Source organism: Eleutherodactylus coqui, chromosome 8 (genome assembly GCF_035609145.1).
Source record: "Eleutherodactylus coqui strain aEleCoq1 chromosome 8, aEleCoq1.hap1, whole genome shotgun sequence".
Taxonomy (NCBI): Eukaryota; Metazoa; Chordata; class Amphibia; order Anura; family Eleutherodactylidae; genus Eleutherodactylus; species Eleutherodactylus coqui.
In genome coordinates, this window is record NC_089844.1 from 85,567,243 (window position 1) to 85,595,006 (window position 27,764).

Here is a 27,764-nt window from a genome sequence, read left to right on the forward strand (position 1 = left end):
TGAGAATGGACTATTCTCAACCACAATCTGTGAAATATGGAAGCGCACAAACATCATCTATGTGCTGTCCGTTTTTTCAGGACGCAACACAGACACGCTTTCATGAATACAATTGCATAGACAACGCCTTTAAGAACTTCTCAACATGAAATTTGCACAAGGTTCCTAAGCCAAGCACTCCTCCAAATCATCCTGGCTGCTATGGCCTCCTATTAAAGGCACAGCATAGTACCAGTATGCCGTAGAAACAAAACATCAACCCCAAGTTGAGAAACTAGGCTCTACATCACAAATTGTTGATAAGAAAGATCTGCAGGCTCTCATGGGAATACATGATGATGTTGGCAATTTTTTCCTATTTTCCAGGGCATACAATAAGCAAAAGCATAAATACTTCATATCAGTTACCTGCTGGGGTCCCCGCACGGTCCTCTCAGTGATCTCTATAGATGGATCCACATCTGGTGTATCTGGAATGTGGAAAGTGTTTTTGCAATCACCAATTGGGTTACTGGTTCCCAAAAAGAGGCCGCTGTCCTCATCTGTTGGCACAACTGTGCCCCTATAGTTGGTTCCAAGTTCAACATGCTTATCCAAGTGGCAGGCAGTCCTTGGTGATCGAGGTGAATATGGTGGGCTGAGCCGTGCTGCGCTGATATTCTTCAGAGTGATATCGGGAAGCTGTTTGTGGGGATTTGATTCCTGGTCTGATGCTGAAGGAAGAATCGGAAGATTATCAGGCGAGCTCTCCAAAAAGTCAGAGTCATCACTACTCGGGGGGAACTTAATGCTCAGTTTTGACAGGGACTCCACAGAGATACTACGTTCATCATCTGGTGCCAAACCTCGAGGAGTAATTGGTGCGAATCGTGACCTGACTGTTGTATCCTTTGGTTTCTGTAGTATCTGAGCTTCCTCGTTTTCTTCATCAGTGCACTGAACGGGCATGGAAAATGGCAACCGAACATCTGAAAAACATTGCATGCAATGAATACAAATATTTAAAATGCATCTCCACCCTAATGTTAAACTTTACATGTGCTTCTGTAATGTAGAGGAGGTAGGTAGGGGAGCTGTTTGTGCTCCAAAGCTGATCTTCCTACAGTTAGGCCGCCGGCACACTGCCGAGTGGGATTCCGCATGAGGGATCCCGCAGCGGAATACGACCCTGTGCCTGGCCAGGGACCCTGAATACCTGTCCGCAGTCTTCATAATCTGTGCTGTGGGTGTGCCGGCGCACATGAGCAGTACAGATTATGCCGTGCCGTCGCTAGGCAATGACACGGATCCCACAACCTTTCCACAATGATGATTGCGGAAGGGCCGTGGCTTGGACAGCTTCCATTGACTCTAATGGAAGCAGTCCAGGCGGAATCTGCCTTCAAAAAAAACATGCTGCGATTTTTTTTTACCTGCGAGCGGAAAATCACTATTGATTATCGCTCATGGGCAGAGAAAAAACGCTTTTCCATAGCATGCTATTGGCGGTATTTGCTGCAGAATCCGGAGGCGGACACCCTCTCCTGATTTCTCAATGCAAATCCGCCCGTGGACAGGCAGCCTAAATGAAGACAGGAGGTTGGAACTATAGTCAGCCATTTTGAAGTAATGGGGATGAGGCTTCTGGTCAACCAATCACCTGTCAGTAACTAGTATAAGCAGATATTCACTACATTCCCCATTGCTCTTTTAGTATTGGTCACTTGTATATATTACCCCGATAGTCATAACCCTATGAAAACAGAAGGGAAAGTATATTTTCAAGCAGGTAGGAAAGTCAAAAAACCTAAATGCAATTTGGAGGCAAGCAAGCTATTTGCTTATTCTAAGAGTTTCCTTTGGTAACAGGTTATAATAATAATATATATATATATATAGATAGGTCATACGTGGTAAGCGAGTGCTATATATAAATAAAATCTTGAATTTTAATAGGGTGCCACATAGGGATTTATGGAAAATATTTTGGACCTCTATCTGGAAATGCAATTTAAGATCTAGAGATAGGTACTATAATGGTGGACATGACTGTCTATTCTGTGATAGAACAACTAATAAACACACTTACAGAAGTATTTGTCATAACTTTGGCACTCACACCGCCATACAGATTCATCATTACGCACGTGTCACGCCTTGACATATTGTCTATATTAGGGGTAACTAGAGGTCTATAAGAATACAACAATGTACCCCTTTGAATGACAGAACAGGATTGTCCAGTGATAATGAGACTTAGGATATAAAACTATATGATAATGAGATTTCTAGCCCCCCTCTAGTAAGAATTTCTGGTCAACTGGTCACTTAAGACTCATTAGAAAAGATTTACACTACTAAGAAGTCTGAGGAGTGGGAAAACACTTGCATCTGAACTCCTTTTCCACTTCTGATTGGTTAAGAGTAGTGATGAGCGAACTTTATAAAAGTTTGGCCCGAATGGGTGCCAATTTGGGCAAAACATCAGTTCAATTCGAATGAGTTCAAACTGAACCAGAACTTTACAAAAACCCATAAAACCGGTACATTACACTGCCCGTGCTAAAATAAGCACCATTTATTTGTAATGGGAACCCGTGTCCCTGTCTTAAAATAATAAGAAAAAAAAGTGAGTGATGTGTTTTTAATAGAGATGAGCGAGCGTACTCGGATAAGCACTACTCGCTCGAGTAATTGGCTTTATCCGAGTATCACTGTGCTCGTCCCTGAAGATTCGGGTGCCGCTGCGGCTGACAGGTGAGTCGCAGCGGGGAGCAGGGGAGAGCGGGCGGGAGAGAGGGAGAGAAAGATCTCCCCTCCGTTCCTCCCCGCTCTCCCCTGCAGCTCCCCGCTCCGTGCCGGCACCCGAATCTTCAGGGACGAGCACAGCGGTACTCGGATAAAGCAAATTACTCGAGCGAGTAGTGCTTATCCGAGTACGCTCGCTCATCTCTAGTCGCTACTTTTTTAACTTTCTGTGTCGGATTTCGGCTTTGGGACTTTACAATAAGCGTTGCCAGGTTTATAAACCAAGAGTTTATAAGGGCATAGTTTGACGCAAATTTTTTCCACCCCATCAGTTATGCCATGTGAGCACACCCTAAAGGGCCTTTCACATGTGCAGAATATTCCTGCAAGCCACACCTAAAGACTCACCAAAATCCATAAGTATACATATGGGATATGAAGCGGAAATCCGCAGCAACAGATCAAGCTGCGTTTTTAGGTGCATCTTACAGAAATTTTCCGCATGTGTGAAGGGTCTCTAAAAACAAAAAAAAAAAGAAACAAAACGGAACTGAAACAAACTGAAAGCATTCCATTTTTTTCAAAACCCAATGAAATCAATGTGGGAAGAAAGCTGATCAGTTTATTTCAGTTTTACTTCTGTTTTTCTCTAACTCTTTGCTCTAAAAACGGAACAGAGAAACGGAAAGGCTCAACGGAGGAAAGATGTTCTATGAGGATATGAGCAAGCTACATCCATAGGAGATTTGTGCTTAGTTCTCCAATATGTTTCAAATAATCTCCCTGCCGAGTTCCTTCAAAAACTGTGTGCAAATGTACCTAGAATAATTGCTACCGTTTTAAAGACAAAGGGCAGTCCCACCAAACATTGATGCAATTTAGATTTCTCTTTTATTCAGTCACTTAGTAGTTTGCTAATTGACAAACTATTAACACTTCTATTTTGAAAGCATTATTACTTTGCAGCATTTTTTCCATACCTGCCTAAAACGTTTGCATAGTACTTCCTATATATGTACATATGTATTATATATACATGTACAGTCTAGACCGCAAATGCTTTTTTATATAAAGCTATAAAATTATGCATCAAGAAGAGCTGAAATCTCAGAAATGAACCCGAAGAATACATGCAAGCGATACAATTACATGAGCACAAGTGAAACAATACATTTCATTGACAGTAAAGTGTAGAACACATGGTAACATTACCCGATGCAATATCCTTCTTCATAAGAAATGCATTCAGTTGGCTGCTTTGTTCTCTTGTTAACTTGCAAATCCGACTGAATTCTTCCTTTAGATCACAGAAAATCCGTTCAACACCTAGCCTGCGTGTAGAACATTTCATTGAGAAGCATTCAGAGGCAACAGTGGAGATACACAGATCTGTGACTTACAAATCTCTTTGGAGAATTAACTTATAACCCGAGACTGCTGGTGTGTTATATGCTAAAAATCACTACTGTAAGTCCCGGAAAATACCCATAAGAGAAGCCTAGAAATAAAGGCGTCTGTTAGCATCGCTCACACTGAAAATATACAGATGTGTCTGCTCTTACCTTGGAATGCATGTTGTTAATGACTATTTCACATGATGCAAAAGCAATGCATTCTTGTACTATCCAGTAAAAAATGTGTATAATAAATAAATGTTATATTTATTTAAAAAAAAAAATTCTATACATATATGTACATATAATAAATATATATATATATATATATATATATATATATATATTTTTTTTTTTTTTTAACATGGGAGCCTATTATGATAGACGGCACACACTTTTGTCATCTCATGCTTCACAGCTCAGGACATGTTGAATTTAGGGCTCATTCACACAAGGGAATTTGCACAGCTAACGTCGTCGCAATTTTTTGTGCATGTTTTAGAACCAATGGTTTCCTATGGAAATATACAGATGAAGGAATTTTAGCTGCACCAAAAATTTGCACCTAAAAAGATAGCGACTGAAATTCACACAACTCAAATTCCCTGCTGCATGAAAAGATCGGACCTGACCTATCTGTGGTGAGAGATGTGCAAGAGTTTCCATAGACTCCTATGAGAGCTGGAAAAAAAGGGAGGCGGGAGGGAGATTAGCTAAACATTCCGATTGTTTAGTTTAAACTGCTAACCTCCCTTCCTCTCCCATTCCCATTGTTTTTCTTAAACTGCTAAACAATAGGAATGGGAGGGTGGAGGGAGATAAGGAGTATTAACCTAAATATCCCATTGTATGTATTGTAGTATAGTGAAGGTTTTGTGCTGGCAGGGGGTAATAAAAATCTCTCTCTCAGCAGCACATTTTTCAGGAACACTCGTGTGAATGGGCGATTTTAACACTAATGAGGAGCATGGAAAGAATCGTCTACTCATGTGATTTTTAGCGCAGCTAGCCACAATTTTTTTGCGCAGCTAACTTCTGCATGATTTTGATGCACGTGTTTATGAGTCCTACAAGAGGATGCTCCATTCACATGACCAAGTTCTGTCCGATTCCGAGATGGAGAGAACTCACTCGGGAAAAAAAAACATTCATTTCAATGGGTTAATTTACACAAGTTATGTTTCTCTCGGACCAATAGTATAAGTTAGAAAAATTACTGCATGTCCTAATTTTGGGTGATTCTTCTTCAAGAATTGCCATTATTTTCTATGGGAGCGTAAAAAAAATGCATTGCACTTGCATGCCAGGTGATTTTCATGGAAGTATGACGCGTTTTTAATGCAGGTTACTATGAGGACCACATGAAAAAATAACTAGTTAGTGCAGAGCAGAGAAAAATGTGCAATTAAAACACACACAAATGTGCATATTTCATACATTTACAAAAAAAACACGCGTGAAAATAACATGCAGAATGATCAGTTCTTCCCTGACCAAAGTTGAATACCTGTGTGAATACAGTCTCAAGAGCAGCAGAAAAACTGCACAGAATCTACGGCAAAATAGACTTGTGGTATGGATTTTTCACTGTGGATTTCACCCTTTGAACTGTATTAGGACAGGTACTACGGGTGCACTGTGTACCCACGTATGGGTCCCCCATATATTAGGACAGGTACTACAGGTGCACTGTGTAGCCATGTATGGGTCCCCCTTATATTAGGACAGGTACTACGGGTGCACTGTGTAGCCATGTATGGGTCCCCCTTATATTCGGACAAGTACTAAGGGTGCACTGTGTAGCAATGTCTGGACCCCTATATATTAGGACAGGTACTAAGGGTGCGCTGTGTAGTCATGTCTGAGTCCCTATATATTAGGACAGGTACTAAGGGTGCGCTGTGTAGTCATGTCTGGGTCACCTATATATTAGGACAAGTACTAAGGATGCATTGTGTAGCCATGTATGGTCCCCCATATATTCGGGCAAGTACTAAGGGTGCACTGTGTAGTCATGTCTGGGTCTCTTATATATTAGGACAAGTACTAAGGGTGCACTGTGTAGTCATGTCTGGGTCTCTTATATATTAGGACAAGTACTACGGGTGCACTGTGTAGCCATGTATAGGTCCCCCATATATTAGGACAGGTACTACGGGTGCACTGTGTAGCCACATATGGGTCCCCCATATATTAGGACAAGTACTGCGGGTGCACTGTGTAGCCATATATGGGTCCCCCATATATTCGGGCAAGTACTAAGGGTGCACTGTGTAGCAATGTCTGGACCCCTATATATTAGGACAGGTACTAAGGGTGTACTGTGTAGTCATGTCTGGGTCTCCTATATATTAGGACAGGTACTAAGGGTGCACTGTGTAGCCATGTATGGGTCCCCCATATATTTGGACAAGTACTAGGGGTGCATTGTAAAGTCATGTCTGGGTCTCCTATATATTAGGACAAGTACTAAGGGTGCCCTGTGTAGTCATGTCTGGGTTCCCTATATATTAGGGCAAGTACTAATGGTGCACTGTGTAACCATGTCTGGGTCCTCTATATATTAGGACATGTACTATAGGTGCACTGCGTAGCCATGTCTGGATCCTCTATATATCAGGAGAATAATGTTTCTTGGTCAGTTTTGCACTCCAGAGATGAGTATATGAGTTAAAGGCATCGTATATGCATGCAGCTCTCTCCATTATAGTGTATAGGACTTTGTGAATCTCAAAGGTTTATGAAATGCCAGGCCATTACGTCGACATCCATCACCTATAATAGAGAGAGACACATGCATTGTCTCTTCCACTCAGGAGTGCTGGTTGAGGAGGAAAGTGACCCCATTCTTCCAATAGTTGGGAGTCCTGGAAGTAGAACTTACTTCCATATATTATGGCATATAGTTAGGATATACCATAAAAGTTTCAGATGGGAATACCCTTGCGGCGCTTGGAAGTGGTTCAGCATGGCAATGTCTCCGTCAGACCAGAAAACATTGTGCACGCGTGATTTAGATGTTGAACTCATTAACAAAACAGTATGTAGTAAGCTCCCCCTAGTGGTGACTTCAGGAACCCAAAATGTTATCATTTAACTCTATGAGAAAAATTATTAAGACCAGCATTTCAAACAACAGTCTTAATATTTCCTCCAGCGCACAATGTGCCTAATAGGTATGGAGGAGCACGGTTCGTCCTATTTTAGGCACATCTAGACTCCTCTGTAGCCCTACACAGAAATATACGCCAGATTCGACCTAGCATTCATTTCTGGTAAAGTTTACACTAGTTTATGACATAAATTATACATAAATGTGTTGCTGTGACATCTATAAAGATAGATTATAAAATGAAACCACACAGAACTTTGGACCTAAAAAAATGAGATGTTGATAAAAAGGTGGAAATTCACTTTAAAGAAGATACAAATGTGTAACAATCAAGTATCCAAACTCACTAGCCGAAATAGATAGCGCTAATGATATTTATTTCAAGTGGCTAAATATGAAGAAGAGAATATAGTACACACATTAGTGGAAACTAATTACGGATGACATAATTACTAATAAATGCTTGCAAATATAACCAGCACTTGCTACGAACTGTTAGAAAATGGAGCAAAGTGTTAATAAATGCTTACAAAAGCAAAGGACTACACTTAACAAGGAATACTAGCGAATGCTAATGAAAACGATTAAAAACTAGTAAAGAATTAATGGACGGTAACAAAGGACAGCATAGACTAATTAGTGTTACCAGTGGCTAGTTAGTGCCAAACTCATTACTTGGCAATGCTAATTATAGAACATGAAGATGCAAAAGACAGAGGAAGCCGAGAACACTGATGTGTGTTAGCATATGCAATCCAACTACAAAGAGCCCAACTGGAAAGGAAAAAAAACGTGAATGCTAATGATGGCGGATGTTCTGTGACTGCTGTTAATTAAAGCTTTTCGTGGAAGAAAAAAATGGATACATAATTTAAAAAAAATGAATATTCAATGAAGAACAAACCTGCAGTTTAAACAAAGTTTTATATTTTTACTGTAGTTGACGGTAAGGAATCAGGTTTTTACCTATACAAAAATGCATCTAAGGGGAAGTCAGACGAGCGGTTTTTTTTGCGCGCGGCTATGTACGCAAAAAAAGAGCGTCTGATAAAACCATTGATTCCCTGTGATGTGTTTACATGTCCGTCTTTTACAGGGGCAAAATCTTTGCCCCTGCAAACAATAGGACATCCGTGCAGTGGCAAGGTCCATGCTGCGCATTAAAATTCCCCACGGGGAGTCCCCTCATCACTGAACACTTTACAGCACTGTCATAGTGTTCAGTGAACAAGGGGACTCCCCGCAGGGATGAAGGAATCCCCTGCTACAGCTGTTGCAGCTGTGGCAGAGGATCTCAATCTTCTCTTATTGCTTTCAATGGGGCCGGCGCTGCAGCCGGACCTATTGAAAGCAATGGAATGCAGGCCACCCCCACAGTGATTTTCAGGGAAGGGCTTGAAATGTAAGCCCTTCCCTGAAAGTGATTCCTAGCTTGTGTAAAAAAAAAAATTAAAAAAATATATACTCCCTGCTCCACCACTGTTGGGGCTCCAGCGAGTCTTGTCGCTTGGCTCCCCAGCAGTGTTTTGAAGTTGTTTCAGCAGATGGGGATTTAAAAATCCCCGCCTCCTGCCTGAAAGGGCTGTGTCTGATTGACTGAGGCCTCAGCCAATCACAGGCAGCGCTCAGCCATTCATTGAATGACAGCTGATCGCTGCCTGTGATTGGTCACAGCGCTCAGCCAATCAGAAGCAGCACTCAGCCATTCACTGAATTCAATATTATATTGAATTCAATTCTTATATTTCAAGCCCTTCCCCGAAAATCATTGTGGGGGTTGCCTGCATCTCATTGCTTTCAATGGGGCTGGCTCCATTGAAAGCAATGGACACAGAGCCATTTTCACGCGCATTTTGCTAATGCGTGGAGCGCCGTTTGTTTGCACACAAACATGTGCAAAAAGACCCGCTCGTCTGACTGAGCCCTTAATCAGTGTATAATGAGTTTTGCAACTTTCCAATAGACTTAAGGGCAAAATTAGGCAGTTGTAGCAGAATTCTGGTGGAAGAAATTTTAGTGCCTACAGATCTATGTAAAAACAGCAAACTTTATTTCATGCGCCAATTGTGAGAATTGTGGGCGTGCCTTATCAGAAAACTCACAATGCTCAACTATGGAGGTGCAAATTATAGTGTAAAGCTATGTAAGTTTATATTGTAGCTCGGGTAGATGAGCTTTGGGCCTCTTAATAAATATGGTGCATCTTACTCCAGCTTACTGCTGCTAATGACTGGTGTAGAATTATCACTCTTTAGGAACTTCGCCCTTTGGTGTTTGAATTTTTTCACCATTTTCGAGATCTCTGCTTGCTGGCACGGAGTATAAATGTTCTTGTTTAAATCAGGTCCTTAACCCAGAGCTCACTCATAATGAGCATGTTTGTCAGTTAGACATGTGAGGGGAAGATTTCAGTCTCCGGGTATTTTTATTCACTGATGGCAAACAAGGGGTCTTGAAAATGAGGAGAAATTGAGACGAAGAGCACATTACAAAGTTGCATAACTTTTAATGATACATTGACAAAGTTGTAAAAAGCAGAAAAACAGGAACATACAGATTATCCTGAATTAGACTGCACAAAGCAATTCTCAAGGGAAAATATCCCACATATGCATTTTAGCAGATTATTGGCTACGGCCCACCGTATCATTTTATTATTTTTATGCAGTTGGCATCTTTGCATATTTAATGGATAGGCAGGGCAATCCAGCCAAAGACTAAATAGCGAATTGATTAATATTCTTGGGACAGACTTTTGCTATAAAGCTAGTGCAGTGAAGCTGCATCTTCACATTTTTGGGGGGCATGCAACACAGGGTTTAAGAATTGATAGTAAGCATCATCCGGGAGCTGCAGTGCCTCTAGCTGTGATTTGACAGATGACAGGCATTTGAACAACAGTATTCTTTTTATCAAGGTGCGAGACACCTCCAATAGATATTCGGAAGAGATTGCCTAGTTTTGCATCACTCTGCTAAAACGCATCTGGGATATTTTCCCTTGAGCATTGCGTTGTGCAGTGTGATTCGGGATAATCTGTCCCTTGACATTTCAGCAATAAGTCAATCCGCTGCTCATACATATAGGGGGAATATCTGAGTGAGCGTTACATCTAGCTCATTCAGATTTCTTTCATACTGTCTTATCTCTATATACATTTAAGCTTCTCTAGATGAAGTACTAACAGTATATTTCCCCATATTTTAGGGGTTATTAAAAATGGTTCCTGATGAACTGGAAGGCCAGCAGGGAAACGTGCAGAACCCACTGAGAACTGAGTTTGAATCAAGTTAACATCGTAGAATTTATATAAGAGTAGTAACTGCAACTCCGTATTAGTGGGGTCATTACATCTAGATCCAGATTTGAAAAATCTCTTTCACCTTTCCCCCTTTTTTTTGCTTCCTGGGCTATCTGAGTACACTTATGTATTACAGTGTACCTTAAGTAGTGCCAAAATTTGTACCTATCCAAATAATTTCTTATTCAAGATCTCTCTTTGGCCAACAATCGGCTTTCAGTGATCTCTGATTAGAACTGTATATCTGGTACCAGTAGTTAGGGTCCCAGATATTGTATCGTTCTGTTTCTTCGTTTGTCAATTGCTTTCGCGTTCACTCCAGTACACATCTGGTCTGCGTGGACTGTATGTGTGTTCAAGTGCCCTGGTTTTTAATTGCATCTTGCTTACACAGGCGTTGAGTAGCCGACAACAGATGATTTTTGGTACCACATAAAAGTTGCGGTCACCTGACAAATGAGTGTTTGCTCCTTTGCACCTTCACACAAGCAGATAATTGGATGAATTGATGTTGTGAACGTTAGTTATCAATCGTGCCCATGTAAAAGACCAATTACTTTCCAGCCTTATCCAGGCATCCAGCAGTACAATAGAGCTACTAGGAAGTTCTTATGTCCCCCTGCTTACTCTGTTCCATTCTACACTGCAAAGCTGACAAAATGGGAAACCTTAATAATGCCATGTTTTGAAAGTCAAAGTATCAAAGTAGGATCGAATACGTCAGATCTGGTGAACTAGTTTTATCTTATCTACTTATATCATAGCCTAAGCTACCAATGCAGTAAACTAGGACGATGCTGTAATATCAGTTAATATCCAGGTGCTGTTTGCTTCTGTCCTGAGACGAAGGTGTGAAACCTCCCATACACATACAATACAATGTACACAGATGCATTCAAAATTATTTAACTCCCTCAAATTAGGTTTATTTGCCATATTTACAAACTTTCCTCTGTTTACAAACAAACCATCAGACAAGAACAATGTAACTATTGAAACATAATTAATATAACAAGTGGTTTCTCCAAATTTAACAAAAATGTCACTTTTAATGAGTACTGCAGTCTCAGAATTCTTCAACCCTTCTATAACAAGCATCTCTAGCAGTTAGTAGAGCACCTATTGCTTTTATGATCTGCTGAAAACGTGATGCATAGCCAGACAGCAGCTTCTGACAGCGTTCGTGAGGAATCCTAGTCCATTCCTCATGGGCAATGGCCTCCAGTTCACTAATAGTCTTTAGTTTGCATACTGCAATCGCCTTCTTTATATCCCACCAAAGATTGTCTATGTGGCAGGGGCGTAGCTAAAGGTTCATGGGCCCAGGTGCAAAAGTTTATCTTGGGGCCCCCAACTTCTCTTAACCCCTTAATGCAGAGGTGAAACTTGAAGCTTCTGGGCCCCAATGCAAAACCTGTAACAGGGCCCCCAACTATAATGCTTTATTCATAGTACTAGGCTTACTATACAGAGAAAAGAGGCCTTATGGGCCCCCTATGGCTCCTGGGCCTGAGTGCAACTGCATCCCCTACAGTTACACCAGTGCTATGAGGTTCAAGTCAGGCCACTTCAGAGTCATCCAAAACCAAGCAATAGTGGACTTTAAGATAAGCTTTTGATCATTGTCTTGTTGGAAGGTCCAATGATGTCCAAGCTCCAGCTTTCTCACAGGAGGCATGATGTTTTCTCCTAGGGTTTCCTGATACATGATTGAACCCATCTTGCATTCCACAAGCTGCAGGTTTCCAATGCCAGAGAAAGCAAAGCAGCCCCAAAGCATCACTGGACTACTGCCTTGCGTTACTGTAGGCAGGGTATTGTTTTCAGCTTATGCTTCATTCTTTCTCCTCCAGACAAACTGTTGATCCATAGGTCCGAAAAATTACAGGTTTGTTGCTCCACGGAACAGAATCTCACAACTTCTGTGGCCTATTTATAATGTTTTGAGCATATTGGAGCCAACTTTTTTGTGCTTTTGAGTCACTAGAGGTGTACGTTTTGGAGTTCAGGCATGAAGACCTTCGGTGTTTAGTATGCACCTCACTGTGTAAATGGAAACCTCAGTGCCTGCTGCCACCAAATCTTGATTCAGGTTTTTTTGAAGACACTGAAGTGTTTTTGACCTCCTGGCCCCTTGGGAATCTGGCGGCAGCTTTCCTTTCTGTCATGTCCAGGTAACATAGCCAGGGTTTATTTAAAGGGGTTGTCCCGTGATAGCAAGTGGGGTTAAGCACTTCTGTATGGCCATATTAATGCACTTTGTAATATACATTGTGCATTAAATATTGGCCATACAGAAGTTATACACTTACCCCCTCCGCTGCTGGCGTCCCCGTCTCTATGGCACCAACTGAAGCTGCCTTCTCCCTGGATTAGACGTGCTTGCGCTGTCTTCCCTCTTCTCTCCAGCTCCGGCGTGCTCGTGTTGCAGAGGTCTTCTGCGCATGCGCTGTCTGCCTCCTTCTGTCCGGCTCCTGCGTGCTCGTGCTGCAGAGGTCTTCTGCGCATGCGCAGAAGACCTCTGCAGCGCGAGCACGCCAGAGCCGGAGAGAAGAGGGAAGACAGGGCAAGCGCGTCTAATCCAGGGAGAAGGCAGCTTTAGTCGGTGCCATGGAGACGGGGACGCCAGCACCGGAGGGGGTAAGTGTATAACTTCTGTATGGCCAATATTTAATGCACGATGTATATTACAAAGTGCATTAATATGGCCATACAGAAGTGTATAACCCCACTTGCTATCACGGGACAACCCCTTTAACTTTGAATTTGTGATCCCTGCTTCCAACTGTATCTCTAGTAACATTCAATGATTTTCACTATCTTTTTGTATGCTTTACCTTATTTGTCGAAGGCAATGATTGGTTCTCTTAACATTTGGACTACTCTCAGCTTATTTCTAGCATGCAATCAAACGGCATAGTCATCAAAGTCCTAGCAAGTCCAAGTATTGGATACGTTTTATCTAAAGCATACCTGAGTAAACTAATGAAGCCCCTGATTAGTTGCATCAGGGGTGTTTTAGAATACAAATGTGTCCTCCTATTCTATTCAAGAATTGAATTATTCAGAGACTACAGTAGTTATTAAAAGCGGCATTTTGTGATGAATTTGGAGAAATCAATTGTTACATTAATTATCTATTTAATTGGTTCTTGTTCGTTTGCTTCTTGCAGACAGCTTTGTAAATTTAGCATATAAACCCAATTTGAAAGGGGCAGGGTGATGAATAATTTTGATTGCAACAGTATACATTGTATTGTATATTATATACATGTGTGTACAAGTAAAAACTAGACGGTTTAATAGACCTATGCAGCTTTAGTTAAATGCTCTTCCAACAGTTGCTTTGTATACGTCTATTGCCAAAATTGCTCACTTTATGAGAACAATCTTTCCAATAATATAGAAGAGAAGCCGTACGAATGGCAGGGAATTTACAAGCAACTTCAAAAATTATATTATATGAATATTTTCTCGTACATGTATATCAGACAGACAGAAAACAGAGTATTGTACATATTACTTCTCTCTCTCTAGATATATACCATAGTTGTACAATATAAATGAATAGTGATAAACAATATAATACTGAACCTTGCATTTTCACCGAAGGCCGTGGCTGCAGAAGGATCTTGACCAACGTTCATATTTCTCATCTCATGAAAAACAGACCCAAATCCACAGTTACAAGTGGAAATAATATTCATTGTAAAGTCATTGTAAACTGTAAAACGATTGACTGAGAAAAGAATTCAACTCTTCATAATGAGGGTGCTTCAACTGTCAGTACTGAATGGGGTGCCGCTGGTCCTGATGGAGGGGTGGCACTTACAGGGAAGACTCTTGCATAGGCACCTATGGTAAGCCAGCACAGGGCACAGCTTTTAGACCCTAGCCTATTGGCTGGGTGGTGTTATTTGTGCTATGTATGTTATGGCTATTTGTATACTGTATGATTGTACTATTTGGGTACTGTATGTTACGGGGCTCAGATTGAATGGGAAGTTCTTGGAGCTGTTTCATACTCATGGGGTGCCCTGTTCCTATGCTGTGTCCCTGTGAAGTTGGCCGTGACACAGCGTGACTCTTTTCAAACGACTCTTTGCACCTGCTCTCCTACTGACCTCTATGGGAGGTGGCCACACAGGACCATCTGAAAAGAGTCACACTGTATGTGTGTGCCAGCTTCATGTGGACACCGCATGGCAGCAGGGCACCCGATGAGTATGAAACACAGCTCCTCCTGATTCCCTCACCTGTGAGCCCCATAACATAATTTATGGGAATCCCTTTAATAGAAGGTATTGCACATAGCACCATGCAGCCTCAGATTGGTTTGGGGTATTGCAGTAACATTGCAAAGCAATTTCCATAAAAAGATGCTTAATACTAGAAGTTGACTTTAAGAGGTTCTGGAACTTTTAATGAATAAAGCTAAAATAACAGAACATTAATGATGTAGATGCTACCCATTAACTTCTATGCACAATGCATTGCGGTGTGCAAGGAGACTATATGACGGCACACGGAGACCCTATGGGCCAGTATTACAGACATTTTGGCACACTATGTGCCTATGGTGCTGATTGTATGGTTATCTTGCAATGAAGCAAGCAAAGATACAGTATGGGCCCATACTTCCATGGATGCGGTAGATGGAAAGTCACCAGCAGATTACAGTACCACCAGGTGAATGACATTTGTCAGGGCTCCCACCCACTTGCGTTTTTTTTTATGCAAATATCAATGGGACTTTCTAATGTTAAAAGGTTTATGCTGTGCGATTTTTGTGTGATGCGTTTTTTTGATTAGAAAGTCCCATTGACATTCGCGTAAAAAAACCCCACAAGTGTGTAGAAGCCTTTAGGCTAGTTCCACACGGGCGATCACGATTTTTCTGTGAGAAAAGCGTTTTGTGAGCGTCAACGAATCTCTACTTGGAGAATAATCGTGCATCACATCGCTGCCACTCGCGATAAAATCGTGCATTTTTTATTGCAGAAGTCAGTGGGACTTTCTAATGTTAAAATTGCCTCACATCACGTGTTTACAGCGTTGCGATGTGATAAAACGCAGGCTCCATAGAAATGCAATGGGAGCTAAAAAATCGTGGTATGTTCTATCTCTCTACATTTTGTGTAGATTTTCTCCCCCGTGTGGAACTACCTTTAGGGCGCCTTCACACTGGCGCCTTTCTCGCGCATTTTTTTCAGCGATTTTCCTGCGTTTTTTGAAGGCGAAGGATAATAGCACTTTCTAATGTTAACAACGCATTGCATCGAAAATCGCGATGCGTTTTTAACATTAGAACATTCTATTGACGTACGCTTTTAAAAAATGCAGCAAAATCGCACGAAAAAAACGCACGGGAAAAACGCCAGTGTGAAGGCGCCCTTACTATAATGCACCGTTGAATTTTTCTACATGGGATCTGACCTGCAATGCAGATTTTACAATAACAATTTCTGTTGTGGGTTTTCACCCCGGCTTGCAAGTCTTTCAGCATAGAGGGGTGAAATCCGCATTGGAACACATACAGATTTTCCTGCCGAATCGCCAGCGATTTGTGGCAAAATCCGTAGATGGTTTTGCGGTTGTTTTTTTTCCACCGTATGTGCACACCTACTTTTATACAACTTATTAACATTTTGTGCCCAATAACTGATCTTGAAATGATCAACCTAACTGAGGGAAATGGGTCATACATACTATGGAGCATACAAACGCATAGAACACCATTATATACAAAAGCTGCTGAGAATTAATGGGGGTCTGCTGGAAATAAATGCCAATAAAGGGCAATGAAATACGTAATCTACAGTGTTAGATCATCTCCTAGTGGCTGATTCATGTATAAGAGGAACTAGGCCAAGCTGGACTGCCCACGTTATATACCTGAGGATAGGAATATAGTCGCCTATATACAGGGACAGGAACAATATGTTAGGCTTTAGTAACACAAGGTATACATTTGAATGCAAATCCATGCTATCCATGAGAACAATGGCTTCCCTCCTGCACTTACTTCTGAGTCGAGGATTGTTCTTTGATCCGGTCTTTCCTTTATCTCTTTGGCTTCTTTCAATAACTTTTTTAGATATTGAATTTCATCGCTCCTACTGGTGAGGACAGACTCCAACTTGTCACGTTCTCCTTCCAATTTCAAGACATGGAGTTTTTCTATATCCAGCTGATCCTGGAATAGAAGACGTGGCAACTGATAAGCAAATGCCATGAAATGTTTCATATGTGCTTGGTTAGACTAGTGTAGCACAAATTCCTGATGTGGATATATGTAGCTTTTCATTTCTGCTAGCTTGTTTCACTGTATACTGTATATTTGTCAGCATCAGATTAAACATATTGCTAAATGCATGAATGCACAAGCTGTGACGAGATTGTATAGGAAAGTATGTTATGCTATGTACAGTCAAACCTCTAGTTTTGTTGGTAATCCGTTCAAAAGCAATCAGCCAAACTTGAAACCAATGAAACTCGAGGCAATTATTTCCATAGGAATCCATGTAAATCCAATTGATTTGTTCTAGACATTCCAAAAAATACCAAACCACATTTAATAGAGAATAAATATGGTTTTTAATACCAAAAACAATAACAATAATAAATGAATGTAAAAGACTACTGTAAAAAATAAATGAACATTTAGCATGTTATTGCTACTGTGTTTTATCTGTGCTGTTACATAGGACTGCAGGTCACATCTACTACATCATCTGTCCTAAGCGTTATCACTGTGTTCTCTGTGCTGTTACACAGGACTGCAGGTGACATCATTATCTGTCCTCAGCGCCATCACTGTGTATTATCTGTGGTGTTACATCACTGTGTTATCTGTCCTAAGTTATCACTGTATTATCTGGGTAAACATGGCCACTTACATTACACTGCAGTACTGTTTTACTAGTGCCCACAGCGATGCAGCGTTTCAGCATCAGGAAGAGACACTGAGCAGGAGATCACGTGGGCTGCATCACGTGAGCCGGCGGCCACCAATGAAACTAGAAGCAGCCAGTGAAACTAGAGTCAAAATTCTGGCTTGAAAAATCTGTGAAGCTGGAAACCGGCTAAACTAGAAGACAATGAAACTAGAGGTTTGAGTGTATATACACTGAACAAAAACTGCTTTAGGAACACCTACTCAATAATAGCTTGCTCCAACCTTCTGGACAATCATGGCTTTCAGATTTTGGGAAGCAGATTTCACAAGGTGGTTAACATCCTCTATACCCAACCTCATCCATTCCTGCTGAAGTAGCTCCATTAGTTAGTGCACATTTTGTGGATAAGTCAAAGCAGATCTCATAGCTCTTTCCAGCATATTTGAAATATGTTCAATAGAGTAAGAATCCAGTAAGTTTGGAGGCCAAGGCAATGTAGAGAATTCATTGTTGTGTTCCACCAACCACTCCCTAGTAATCCAAGCTTAAAGTTGACATTGTGGAAAGTTGTCTAACTTCCTCACTGTTTTAATGCTGGGTCAGTTGGTCCACTATGGCATGTAGCTGCTGAGATACCAGATGTGCCACTCGATCAATGCCAACCTCTAGAATCAACCACACACTTCCTCGATTGTGTAATCTTGTGTTGGATTATCTATGGTTCTGTCCATGGATCAACCAGTCTTGACTATTCCCAGACCATGGTATCAAGAGTGTACCAACAGGTGCAACTCTTTCATAAATATTGGCATCACACCACCAGGCACCAACAATCTTCCCACGGTCAAAGTCACTCAAGTCATCATGTTTCCTCATGACTGCCAAATGTTGCCTTTTGTTATGCAGAGGAGAGGTCAGCATGTTATCTGAGAGCAACCATCACGTGGTACCACGTTACTGATCACAAGATGACATGTGCCAGCTGTTTCTAGAGCAGTGATTGTTCATTGTACACAGAAAGATAGATAGATAGATAGATAGATAGATAGATAGATAGATAGATAGATAGATAGGAGATAGATAGATAGGAGATAGATAGATAGATAGATAGATAGATAGATAGGAGATAGATAGATAGATAGATAGATAGATAGATAGGAGATAGATATGATATAGATATGGGATAGATAGATATGGGATAGATAAATATGAGATAGATAGATATGAGATAGATAGATATGAGATAGATAGATAGATATGAGAACAGATAGGGATTTATTATTATGTAAGGCCAGAGCTGATATAATGAAACTTTGTAGGTTTTATTAAGGGACAAACGGTCAGACACTGACTGGTAAAGAAATAAATTCACATTACATGACCAGAACAGAATTTTATCCCTGGAAGTAAACAATGAAAATTCCCTTTGGATGATAGCAAGAAGCCATATTTCTGTTTTTTAAGTGGAAGTCTACAATCTTATAAATATTGGTTTACCTCCAGCATAGAATATTCTGTTCAATACAATATACAGAATTGTTACCTTGAAATGCTTTTCTCGCTGCAGACTGACTTTGAGCTGTTCTTGCAAACTCTCAAGAGATGCAGTCTCACTTTTCCAACCATCTGAATTCTCCAATTTGGGGGAAGGAGGTGGAACACCAAACCCTCCTAAGACCATAGACAAAATGGTATTAATTTTATGTATTCCTTTACAAGGTTATGCAGGATTAGAAAAACATGGCCTTTTCTTCCAAAAACGGTACCATACCTGTCCACCGATTGTTCAAATCCATTTATTTAAATGGAGCTGAACTGCAATACCAGACACAACCTATGTACAAGAATGGCGGTGTTTCTGGAAATGACCCATGTCTTTCTAATGTTGTGCAACCCTTTTAAAAATAGTATAAAAAAATTAGTTCTTCAAACATGACTGTTACTCAATCTATAACTGACTTTTCAGCAGGATCAGGTGTTGACTTGCAAGATTACGGATGTTGGTATACTGCAGTAGACAATTACAGACATCTTTTTTTGGAGGGGGAGGTTAAAGCAACCTTCCAGGTTTGGAACAAAATTTCATCCCTAGACTGCCCATTCTGCCCATTCCAAGTGTCTAATTCAATTTTCTAACAATTTTTTACTACAATACGTAGCATCAGTGGCCAATCACAGAGCAGGTATTGTTCATTGTTGGTCCTAAAGGCCCATTTACATGGAGCGATGCTCACTCAAAGATCGCTCAAATGACAGTTCGAGTGACAGCTTTGAGCGATCATTTTGCTTAAACTATTAAGTAGCTACTCAGCTACTTAATAGCTTATTAGCGTGCAAATGAAGCCTTCGCTGAATGCAGTTAATAGCTGGAGGGCTCTTATCTGCATTCAGCTCCTATGTTCACTAATAGGAAACAATGCTATCAGCACTACCCGCAGAAAACTCAGTGTGTGATCCTGATAAGACCGCACAATGAATTTTAGGTTGGCCTAAATTTAATGATCAGCCAGCAATGCACGGAAAGAGCACGATGGTCGCACATTTAGACGCAACGATTATTGCTCAAACGATCGCTTTTTAGCTAATTTTGGAGCGATCATTGCTCTGTGTAAATGGGCGTTAACACTACAAATGCAATATGTGTGATTAGGTAGTCTAAGGATGGTGGTGACCATCTAGGCCATCAGAAAACAGCACCTGGAACCAGTCCACCAAGAAGATCATCTACAGGTAATATACACCCTCCACAGAACTTTGCCCTGACAGGTATTTCCCCTGAATAGTTATCCTTGTCAGATCTAATAATTTAAATAATGCAGCTTTTGTTGGTTGTTACCTGCTCCAGCAAATGATGACGGCCTCGTTGACAAGACTAAATTAAGATTCTTCAGATCCTCTATCTGTTTCTGCTTATCATGTATCTGCTGCTCATAAAAATTGGTCTAAGAAAGACAAGATAAAAAACTTTATAGGATTGAGTGAAAGTAGCCAAAACTCTGTACTTATGGCCTCCCTAAATGGTGTTGTCTGAGAGACAAAAACATGACTACCTCCTAAAATAAGTGCCACAACTGAATGGGACCAAGTTGCAGTTCTATACTCAGCACATGGAGATAGGGGTGGCATAGAAGAAAAAAGGAAGGAAGTGGAGCTACTCCAATGAAGATCCAGTGAGGAGATTGGTGGAGTAATTGTTCCAATATATGGTTTATTTCCATATGTGGTGAAGAGGAATAGGTGCAACAAGTCCCAGGTGCTGCAAAATCAGCAACTGTGCAACCTAGATCGGATGGCCAGTGAGATAATGGGTAGAGAAGAAAAAAAGACGTTGATCGAGTAGCGCGACCTCTTTTAGGAAATTGTGCACATGCTTGGTTTTTCAAACTACAGCAACATTATCTTTTAAAAATCCAAGCATGTGCACAATTTTCTAAAAGAGGTCACACCAGTCGATCAGCGTCTTTTTCCTCTCTACCAATATATTTAGCACATGGATAAAAGTAACAGTTTCTGGAACAGAGCAGTCATGTTTTCGTAAAGGAGTTCTGTCATTAAAAAAAATTCTATACTTACCTATTCTTTCCCCGTCAGTCTACTTACCAGTTTTTCAACTCACCCATCTTCTCCTGTCTCCTGCAGTCCAGAGGGTCACTTCCCCTCCAGCTGCCTGACTCCTCTCCTTCCTGTGAGGTAACGTACATTCTCAGCAGTCTTCTTCCTGCCAGCCAATGAACGTTATGTCACAGTTCACAGCCCAGCAGGGGAAGTGCTAATCTACTTCAGAGGCTGCTAATGCCAGCTGTCTCAGTAATAGATTAGAATTCCTTTCTAGGCAGTGAACGCTACAGCACAGGGACCTGACCTTCACTGACCTGCTGGAAGGAATGTGAGGAATGCCAGCTTTATAACAAGCCGGCTGGCGTGCGGTGAGCTGACCCAGGGGCACTGTAGAAGCTCAGCCAGGAGATGGTGAGGTAAGGAGACCAACGAGGAAGAAATAGGTGAGTATTGGATTTTTTTTTCTTAATGACAAAACCCCTTTAATCGTATCTCCCCTTTAGAGGGAATGCACCATTTATGGTTTATATTAATTAATCTGACATGTTTTTAGTTTCTCATTGTCAGGTTTTTTCTTCTCTTTTCTGTGCATGATTATAGTGGCAACTCTGGTAACTCTGCTGCTCTGAGTTGTGATGAACATTTCAGAAATTTGCCTACAGCAGCTACATTGTGATAGGAAACCTTAGAGGACAACTTATTGCCTTTGAACTCAACTTATTCCATTGGACAGTGTTGTGGGCATGCTCTGTGACGTGCAGATGTCATTGTGCAGGGATAGGAAGAAGTGAGCTGGGACCATCACTTATTATCAATGGTGTGATCTTGTCTTATCTGCCTTCAGTTTTATTATAGAGGTGTAACATTTTATTGTAATCCTGTGTGTAATATTAAGGCTATGTTCGCACAGCACTGATCTGCCATTGTCAAATATACTGTCAATTTTTCAGAAGCAGAAATCCACAGCTGAATCTCAGATTTCCGGATTAGTTGGCAGATCCACATCCAGATTAACTCCATTACAATTCAGTGGAGTTAATCTGTTGATATATTCTGGGGCCATAAATTACCCCATTCTCTCAGGGTTTGAATACGGAATCTGTGGCTAAATCTTGAATGAGCATGGCTTCCTCAGCTTCCATTGTACAAAGCCCAAGCTGTAAAGTGATCTCTACGATGGTTAGCCTAAATCTACAGTGGGTAGTGTGAAAACTGCAGGATTTCAGGATTACTTTTTAGATCATTTTCTAATTTCACTTCTTTTAAAAGAAGATATAAGAATAGATTTATGGTAAACATAGGTTTTAAGAATTTTGGTGAATTTTCTTTTAACTTTTGATGCAATTATCTATATAGATCTATAAAGAGCCTTCTACATGGGCCAATCGCTTGGATTCCCATGATCCAGCGAGAATCTGAAATTATCATAGCACTGAAAATAATAGAGAAATCTACAATCAGAAAATAAAATAGATCATAGAAAAGAATATGAATATATTTCCCTATCTGGCTTTAATTAGTACACTCTTTTTAAGAAGACATTAAACCTAAACATTTATCACATTGACTTTATTGTACACTTAAACATTTTTGGCTGTTTAAGTCTAGAAAAATATCTGCCCTCACCTCATCCCAAATTTCTCCCTCCTGACACATCTACATACAAGTGTGTTAATTCACTCATCTCAACAGTTTATGGTATATCCAAAGGATATGCCATAAATGTCTCATAGATGCAGCTCCCATCTCTGGGACCTACATATCTGGAGAGTGAGGGCCCCAAATCCGTCACTTTGCATCCAGACTTCCAAAGGTGGCTGGGTTGTATGGAAAGGTTTCCATAACTTCCATAAAAGTGAATAGGAGTCATGCAAACAGCACAGAGAGCTACAACGTTTCTGCATTTTATAGGTTACAGAAGTGGCATAGCTCTCTGTTCTACTCTGTTAACATAACTCCCATTCACTTCTAGATCAGTTGTTTCCATCACTTTATCTCTTGGCCATCTCTTAGAGCTTGGCTGTGGTAGCCTGTCAGACCAGAGTGGTGAGACAGATCGGGGAATCACTCACTAATGATATTAGATGGCCTCGTGTGGTGCAGAGTCTAAGGGGAAGCGGAATGCAGTCCTAAGCTCTCACTCACGACCTGAAGGTTGTGGTTTCAATCCCCACATGGTTCAGGTTGACTCAGTCTCCCATCCTTCCGAGGTTGGTAAAAGGAATACCCAGCTCAAAAAAATTACCTGAGTGCTGCGGAATAAGTTGGCATTATACAAATAATAAGTCCCTCTCCCCTCCCCATTTTAATAAGGTTTGCTCAAGCAAACATTGGGTTCACTGGCCCATTAATCCCCTTTTACATAGGACGATTCTCATTTGCCTGAGTGAATGAGCTGGTGACGTCATCACCACCTTGTTCGCGTTCGGCAGTGTGTTTATACTGCAAGACTCTTGTTGAGAATCATGTAGTTCTCGCCGGCTTGTCATTCACTGTTTCACATTCCTATGTGAAACACTGAACGATGAGTGTTTGAACTGCCCAAGCCGGCGCTAATTTTTATGCCTGCTGAAACTGAATGATGAGCGATAACCGCACGATTCTCGTTCATCGTTCAATTTTATGGCTGCGTTTAATCTGAACGATTATCATTCAGTTTTGCTCATTTGAACGATTTTTTGAACAATATCATTCCATCTAAATGCGCCTTATGTAACTCCGTCCGGTGTGGAAATATGGCAAAACACCACTACCAATATTGGGATTACCCCACCCCATCCCCACACACAGTAATATCCAGCTCTAAACTACAATAACTTTTTACCTTTTGCTGTAGTTCCTTTTTGGCTCGGTCCCTATCCATACATGCCTGACGATACGCTTCGTAGGCTCTATTAAGTTGATCTCCTGTGTTTTTATCCATATTTCCCAGTTCTGTATCATCACTAAAAAGGATGTGGATGATAACAGCCACCTACAAATATCAATGAATAAGGGGTATGAATCAGGGGAAGTTTTCTGGGACATTATTCTCATAAGAACACCAGTGAAACTCACCTGAAAAAGTATATGAACCTGAGGTTTCCAGTGACACTATGGACAGTCTTCTTTTCTTAAGTCATTCTTAGTTGGTGTAATGGGGTTATGGTTTTCTGTTATTCCTGTAAGGATTATAAAGGCTACAATGAATTACTATGAAGCAAATAACATCTTGGGTGAAACTATTGAGTCAGTGGTGTACATAGAAATCATGGAGCCCCGTAGCAAAATGCAGAAATTCCTTTTTTTTGCAATTGCTTCCAACCACCACTAGGGGAGCTTGTTCTGTTAAACTCATTGGGAGCTGTATAAATCTGTGTGCAATACGATTCCCCTAATGGCAGCTAAGAAAGGCAACATTGTATTATTTACCTCTATGAACCATGAGAAGGAAAACAATTAGAAAAGTTAATTAATGGGCTCACGGGCAGTTACATGGTCGGTACACCACTGTATCACCTGTCCATCAACACAATGAGCTGCACCAAGCAAAGCTTTTCATTTGAGTTAAGAGTCTGTACCCAAGATACATTAAATTAAATGGTCACTCACTTTCAACAAACTTTGAATAAATCAGGTAAATATAAGAAACTCTAAATAACTTTGTAATATATCAGATATTTTTTTCTCCACTTGTCAGACCCCTTTCCACCTCCTACCCCCCATAAGCTGTTCACTCACTCAGAAAGGCAGCTAAAATCCATCTTGGCAGACAAGATGGCATGCTCCCCATAACATCTATGGAGAGGGATGGGGGAAGAGGGAGGAGGAGCTGAGTGAGAAAGAAACGGAGACACAGGCAGATGTTGCTGCAGCTAGTAGTAAGTGTTTTACTTTCTTACAGCTACTGGAATCCTATCTACACTGCTCAGTACATCCCTATAATGTCTTCTATGATACTGCTAAGCCAACTTTCACTTGAACCCTTCCGTCTTGTCTAGTCTGGATGCAATCATATGTTCCATTAAGTAGCTGTGATGAACCACCTGGAAAATTTCGGGTAGTACTTTTCCATTTTTTTGCTATGGGAAGTTCTGGCTGCTGTTAGGACATGGAGGATTATAAGAAGATCCTCTGAGGAATAATCTTCTGTGCCCAGTGACAAAAGGGCCAGCTCTGGACCACCACTGTACTGTGATTTGTAATATGGAGCGCAGTGCATGTTGGATTTGATCCCAAAAGTTCTGGAGAGGTTCGCATAACTACCAAATATGAAGGAATGAACCTACTTGTTTGTGGCATCTCCAGCATAGTTCAGAGATTTTTTGAAAAATTTTGGCTAAGCGGGATGGGGTTAAGTACTATATGTATATCAATTTCCTATCGATCTCCAGGTGGTTCACACAGTGAGAAAACCTAGACCCAAGTAGGCATATATGTGACCATTGCTCTGCTGTGAAATTTTGCTGAAGTTCCTCTTCCCACCTGGTTTGGAAAAGAAGTATGTGAGGCTCAGAGTATCTTGATAGTTTTGCATACACCCTAGAGATATCCTTGGCTTGGTTTCTGGTGTTATATATATGGGATTCGTAGCTATTAACGGGTGTTGTGATTGTGGGATTATCTGAGTAAGATAGTGTCACACCTGTGGATGCTTATAAAATTCCTTATGGCCTTGTGTGGCGCAGTGTGTTAAGGCAGCAGTATGCAGTCCTAAGCTCTTGCTGACGACCTGAAGGTTGTGAGTGCAATCCTTGCATGGTTCAAAGTTGACTCAGCCTTCCATCCTTCCCAGGTCAGTAAAATGAGTACCCAGCTTCCTTGGGGGTAATAAATTACCTGAAAGCACTGCGGAATAAGTTGACGCTATACAAATAACAAGTCCCTTTCCTCCCCCCTGGGATCCTTTATGGAATATTTGGAACATTTCATATATTTGCATAAATATTAGAGATGAGCAAGCGTACTCGGAAAAGCACTTCTCGCTCGAGTAATGTGCTTTATCCGAGTATCGCTGTGCTCGTCCCTGAAGATTCGGGTGCCGCTGCGGCTGACAGGTGAGTCGCAGCGGGGAGCAGGGGAGAGCGGGCGGGAAAGAGGGAGAGAAAGATCTCCCCTCCGTTCCTCCCTGCAGCTCCCCTCTCCGTGCCGGCACCCGAATCTTCAGACCCGAGCACAGCGATACTCGGATAAAGCAAATTACTCGAGCGAGTAGTGCTTTTCCGAGTACGCTCGCTCATCTCTAATAAATATCCTAAGTGAGGACTTCTTGAACAAATCTTCCACTGTGTGAATGCCTCTAGCACACCATGTACTCATGTCTACGTTTAGTATCAGTAGCAAGATCACCTCCACTGGCAATTTAAGAATTTATATGGGAGAATGTTCAGTTTTATAGATACCAGTTTCCAAATGTGCATGGCGGCTGATATATTGGGGCTTGGTGTTTATGGGAATTGTTTTGTTAACCTAGAAACCCACAATAAGCGTGAAAGCTTTGTTTATTTAGTAATGTTGGTTTTAATATTTACCCAGTGTTTGGAGGCATCATCCACCCACCAGCTACTCAACTGGTCTAGTAGGTTTGCATGGTAATAGTTTTCTATGCATTGGTAACCTAGTCCTCCTTGGGAAGGCTGAAGGAATAGAATTATGAAGGACACTCTCGACCTTTGATTTTGCCATATAAAGCGCATTAATAAGTTTTGTAATTTCTTTAGGAATAATTTGGGGACAATTATAGGAAGGTTACGAAAGTAGTACAAAATCTTTGGTAGTAATAACATTTTATTGATGGCAATACGGCCCACCCATGAAACCGTTGCAATTGTGATAATGTTTGAGACTGCCTGACGCAAAGAATTCTAAGCTAAGAATAACATTGTCCGTGAAGAGTCCAATTTTGTGTAGTATTCCCTATAGTAACCCTTGTTATGTTGTTCGATGATCGTATCTTAATACAGTTTTTTAAGCCAAACCAGAAGTGGATTTGGCAGAAAAGTACAAGTCCTTGCTTTATAGTTCTCATTCCATTTAAAGCCACTTTCAACGTTGGCTAGAAAAAAAATGAAAATTTTTGAAAAACAGACTCAAAAATGATCGCGTTTGAATCTACTCTAAAGCAGAATTACACAGTTGTAAAAGAAGAGTACTGTTGTACTGCTATTGCCAATTATTTCTTGTTTTTGGTACGTTTGACAAATAGACTGATATGTCAATGTCTGTTACTTTAAGAGGGCAAGGGAGTGCTGTAAGCTGGTCTCTGTGAGGGAACAGGGAGTGAGACAGAGAGTGTGTGATCAAGGAGGAGGAAAGACAGCAACACTCCTATTTTAATCCATATATACTGCCTCAACAGTATTGAACAGCAGAGAAGACCACATTTTTTATTACAACTGCAATCTTTTTTCAATAGAAATTAATGGTGGACATCTACAACAATATAGGCTTAAGGATCAGTTCCATACATCTGGGGCAGATGTAACCAGGGGCATAACTATAGGGGATGCAGATGATGCGGTTGCAGCCAGGCCCTCCATATAGTGTGGTAAAGAGGTCGCTATTTGCTTCTCTTGAGGTCTAGGCTAGCAGAAGAGTTAAAGGTGTTTTCCTTTACACCATACCTGGCGATAGGTCCTCACAAGTTGATCAGTGGGGATCCACCACTTGAAATCCCCGCTGACCAGCTGTCTGAAGTCAGGGCGGCACTTGCGTGAGTTTCGTGGCTGTTTCAGTCCATATCAGGCACAGCATCATGCCTGGTTTAGCAGCTCAATGCCATTCATCTCCACGTG

At 41.0% G+C, this 27,764-nt stretch overlaps 1 protein-coding gene across 7 annotated transcripts in view; it reads right to left on the reverse strand.

Annotated features, from left to right (window-relative positions):
- The window catches only part of TANK (TRAF family member associated NFKB activator), a 197,314-nt gene that overhangs the window by 17,262 nt on the left and 152,288 nt on the right, over positions 1-27,764 (reverse strand). For 5 of the 7 annotated variants that reach the window (XM_066575945.1, XM_066575944.1, XM_066575948.1 and 2 more), the window contains 8 exons: positions 24,049-24,152; positions 23,816-23,965; positions 20,270-20,375; positions 18,977-19,104; positions 16,560-16,730; positions 14,129-14,190; positions 3,940-4,058; positions 409-968 (listed from right to left, as the gene is read on the reverse strand). In XM_066575945.1, the coding sequence (XP_066432042.1) occupies positions 409-968; positions 3,940-4,058; positions 14,129-14,190; positions 16,560-16,730; positions 18,977-19,104; positions 20,270-20,375; positions 23,816-23,914 (1,245 nt within the window). In that variant the 5' untranslated portion in view covers positions 23,915-23,965; positions 24,049-24,152. Of the gene's footprint in view, positions 1-408; positions 969-3,939; positions 4,059-14,128; positions 14,191-16,559; positions 16,731-18,976; positions 19,105-20,269; positions 20,376-23,815; positions 23,966-24,048; positions 24,171-27,764 lie in introns of all 7 variants that reach the window. The other 2 variants (XM_066575947.1, XM_066575946.1) reach the window with 1 other exon arrangement.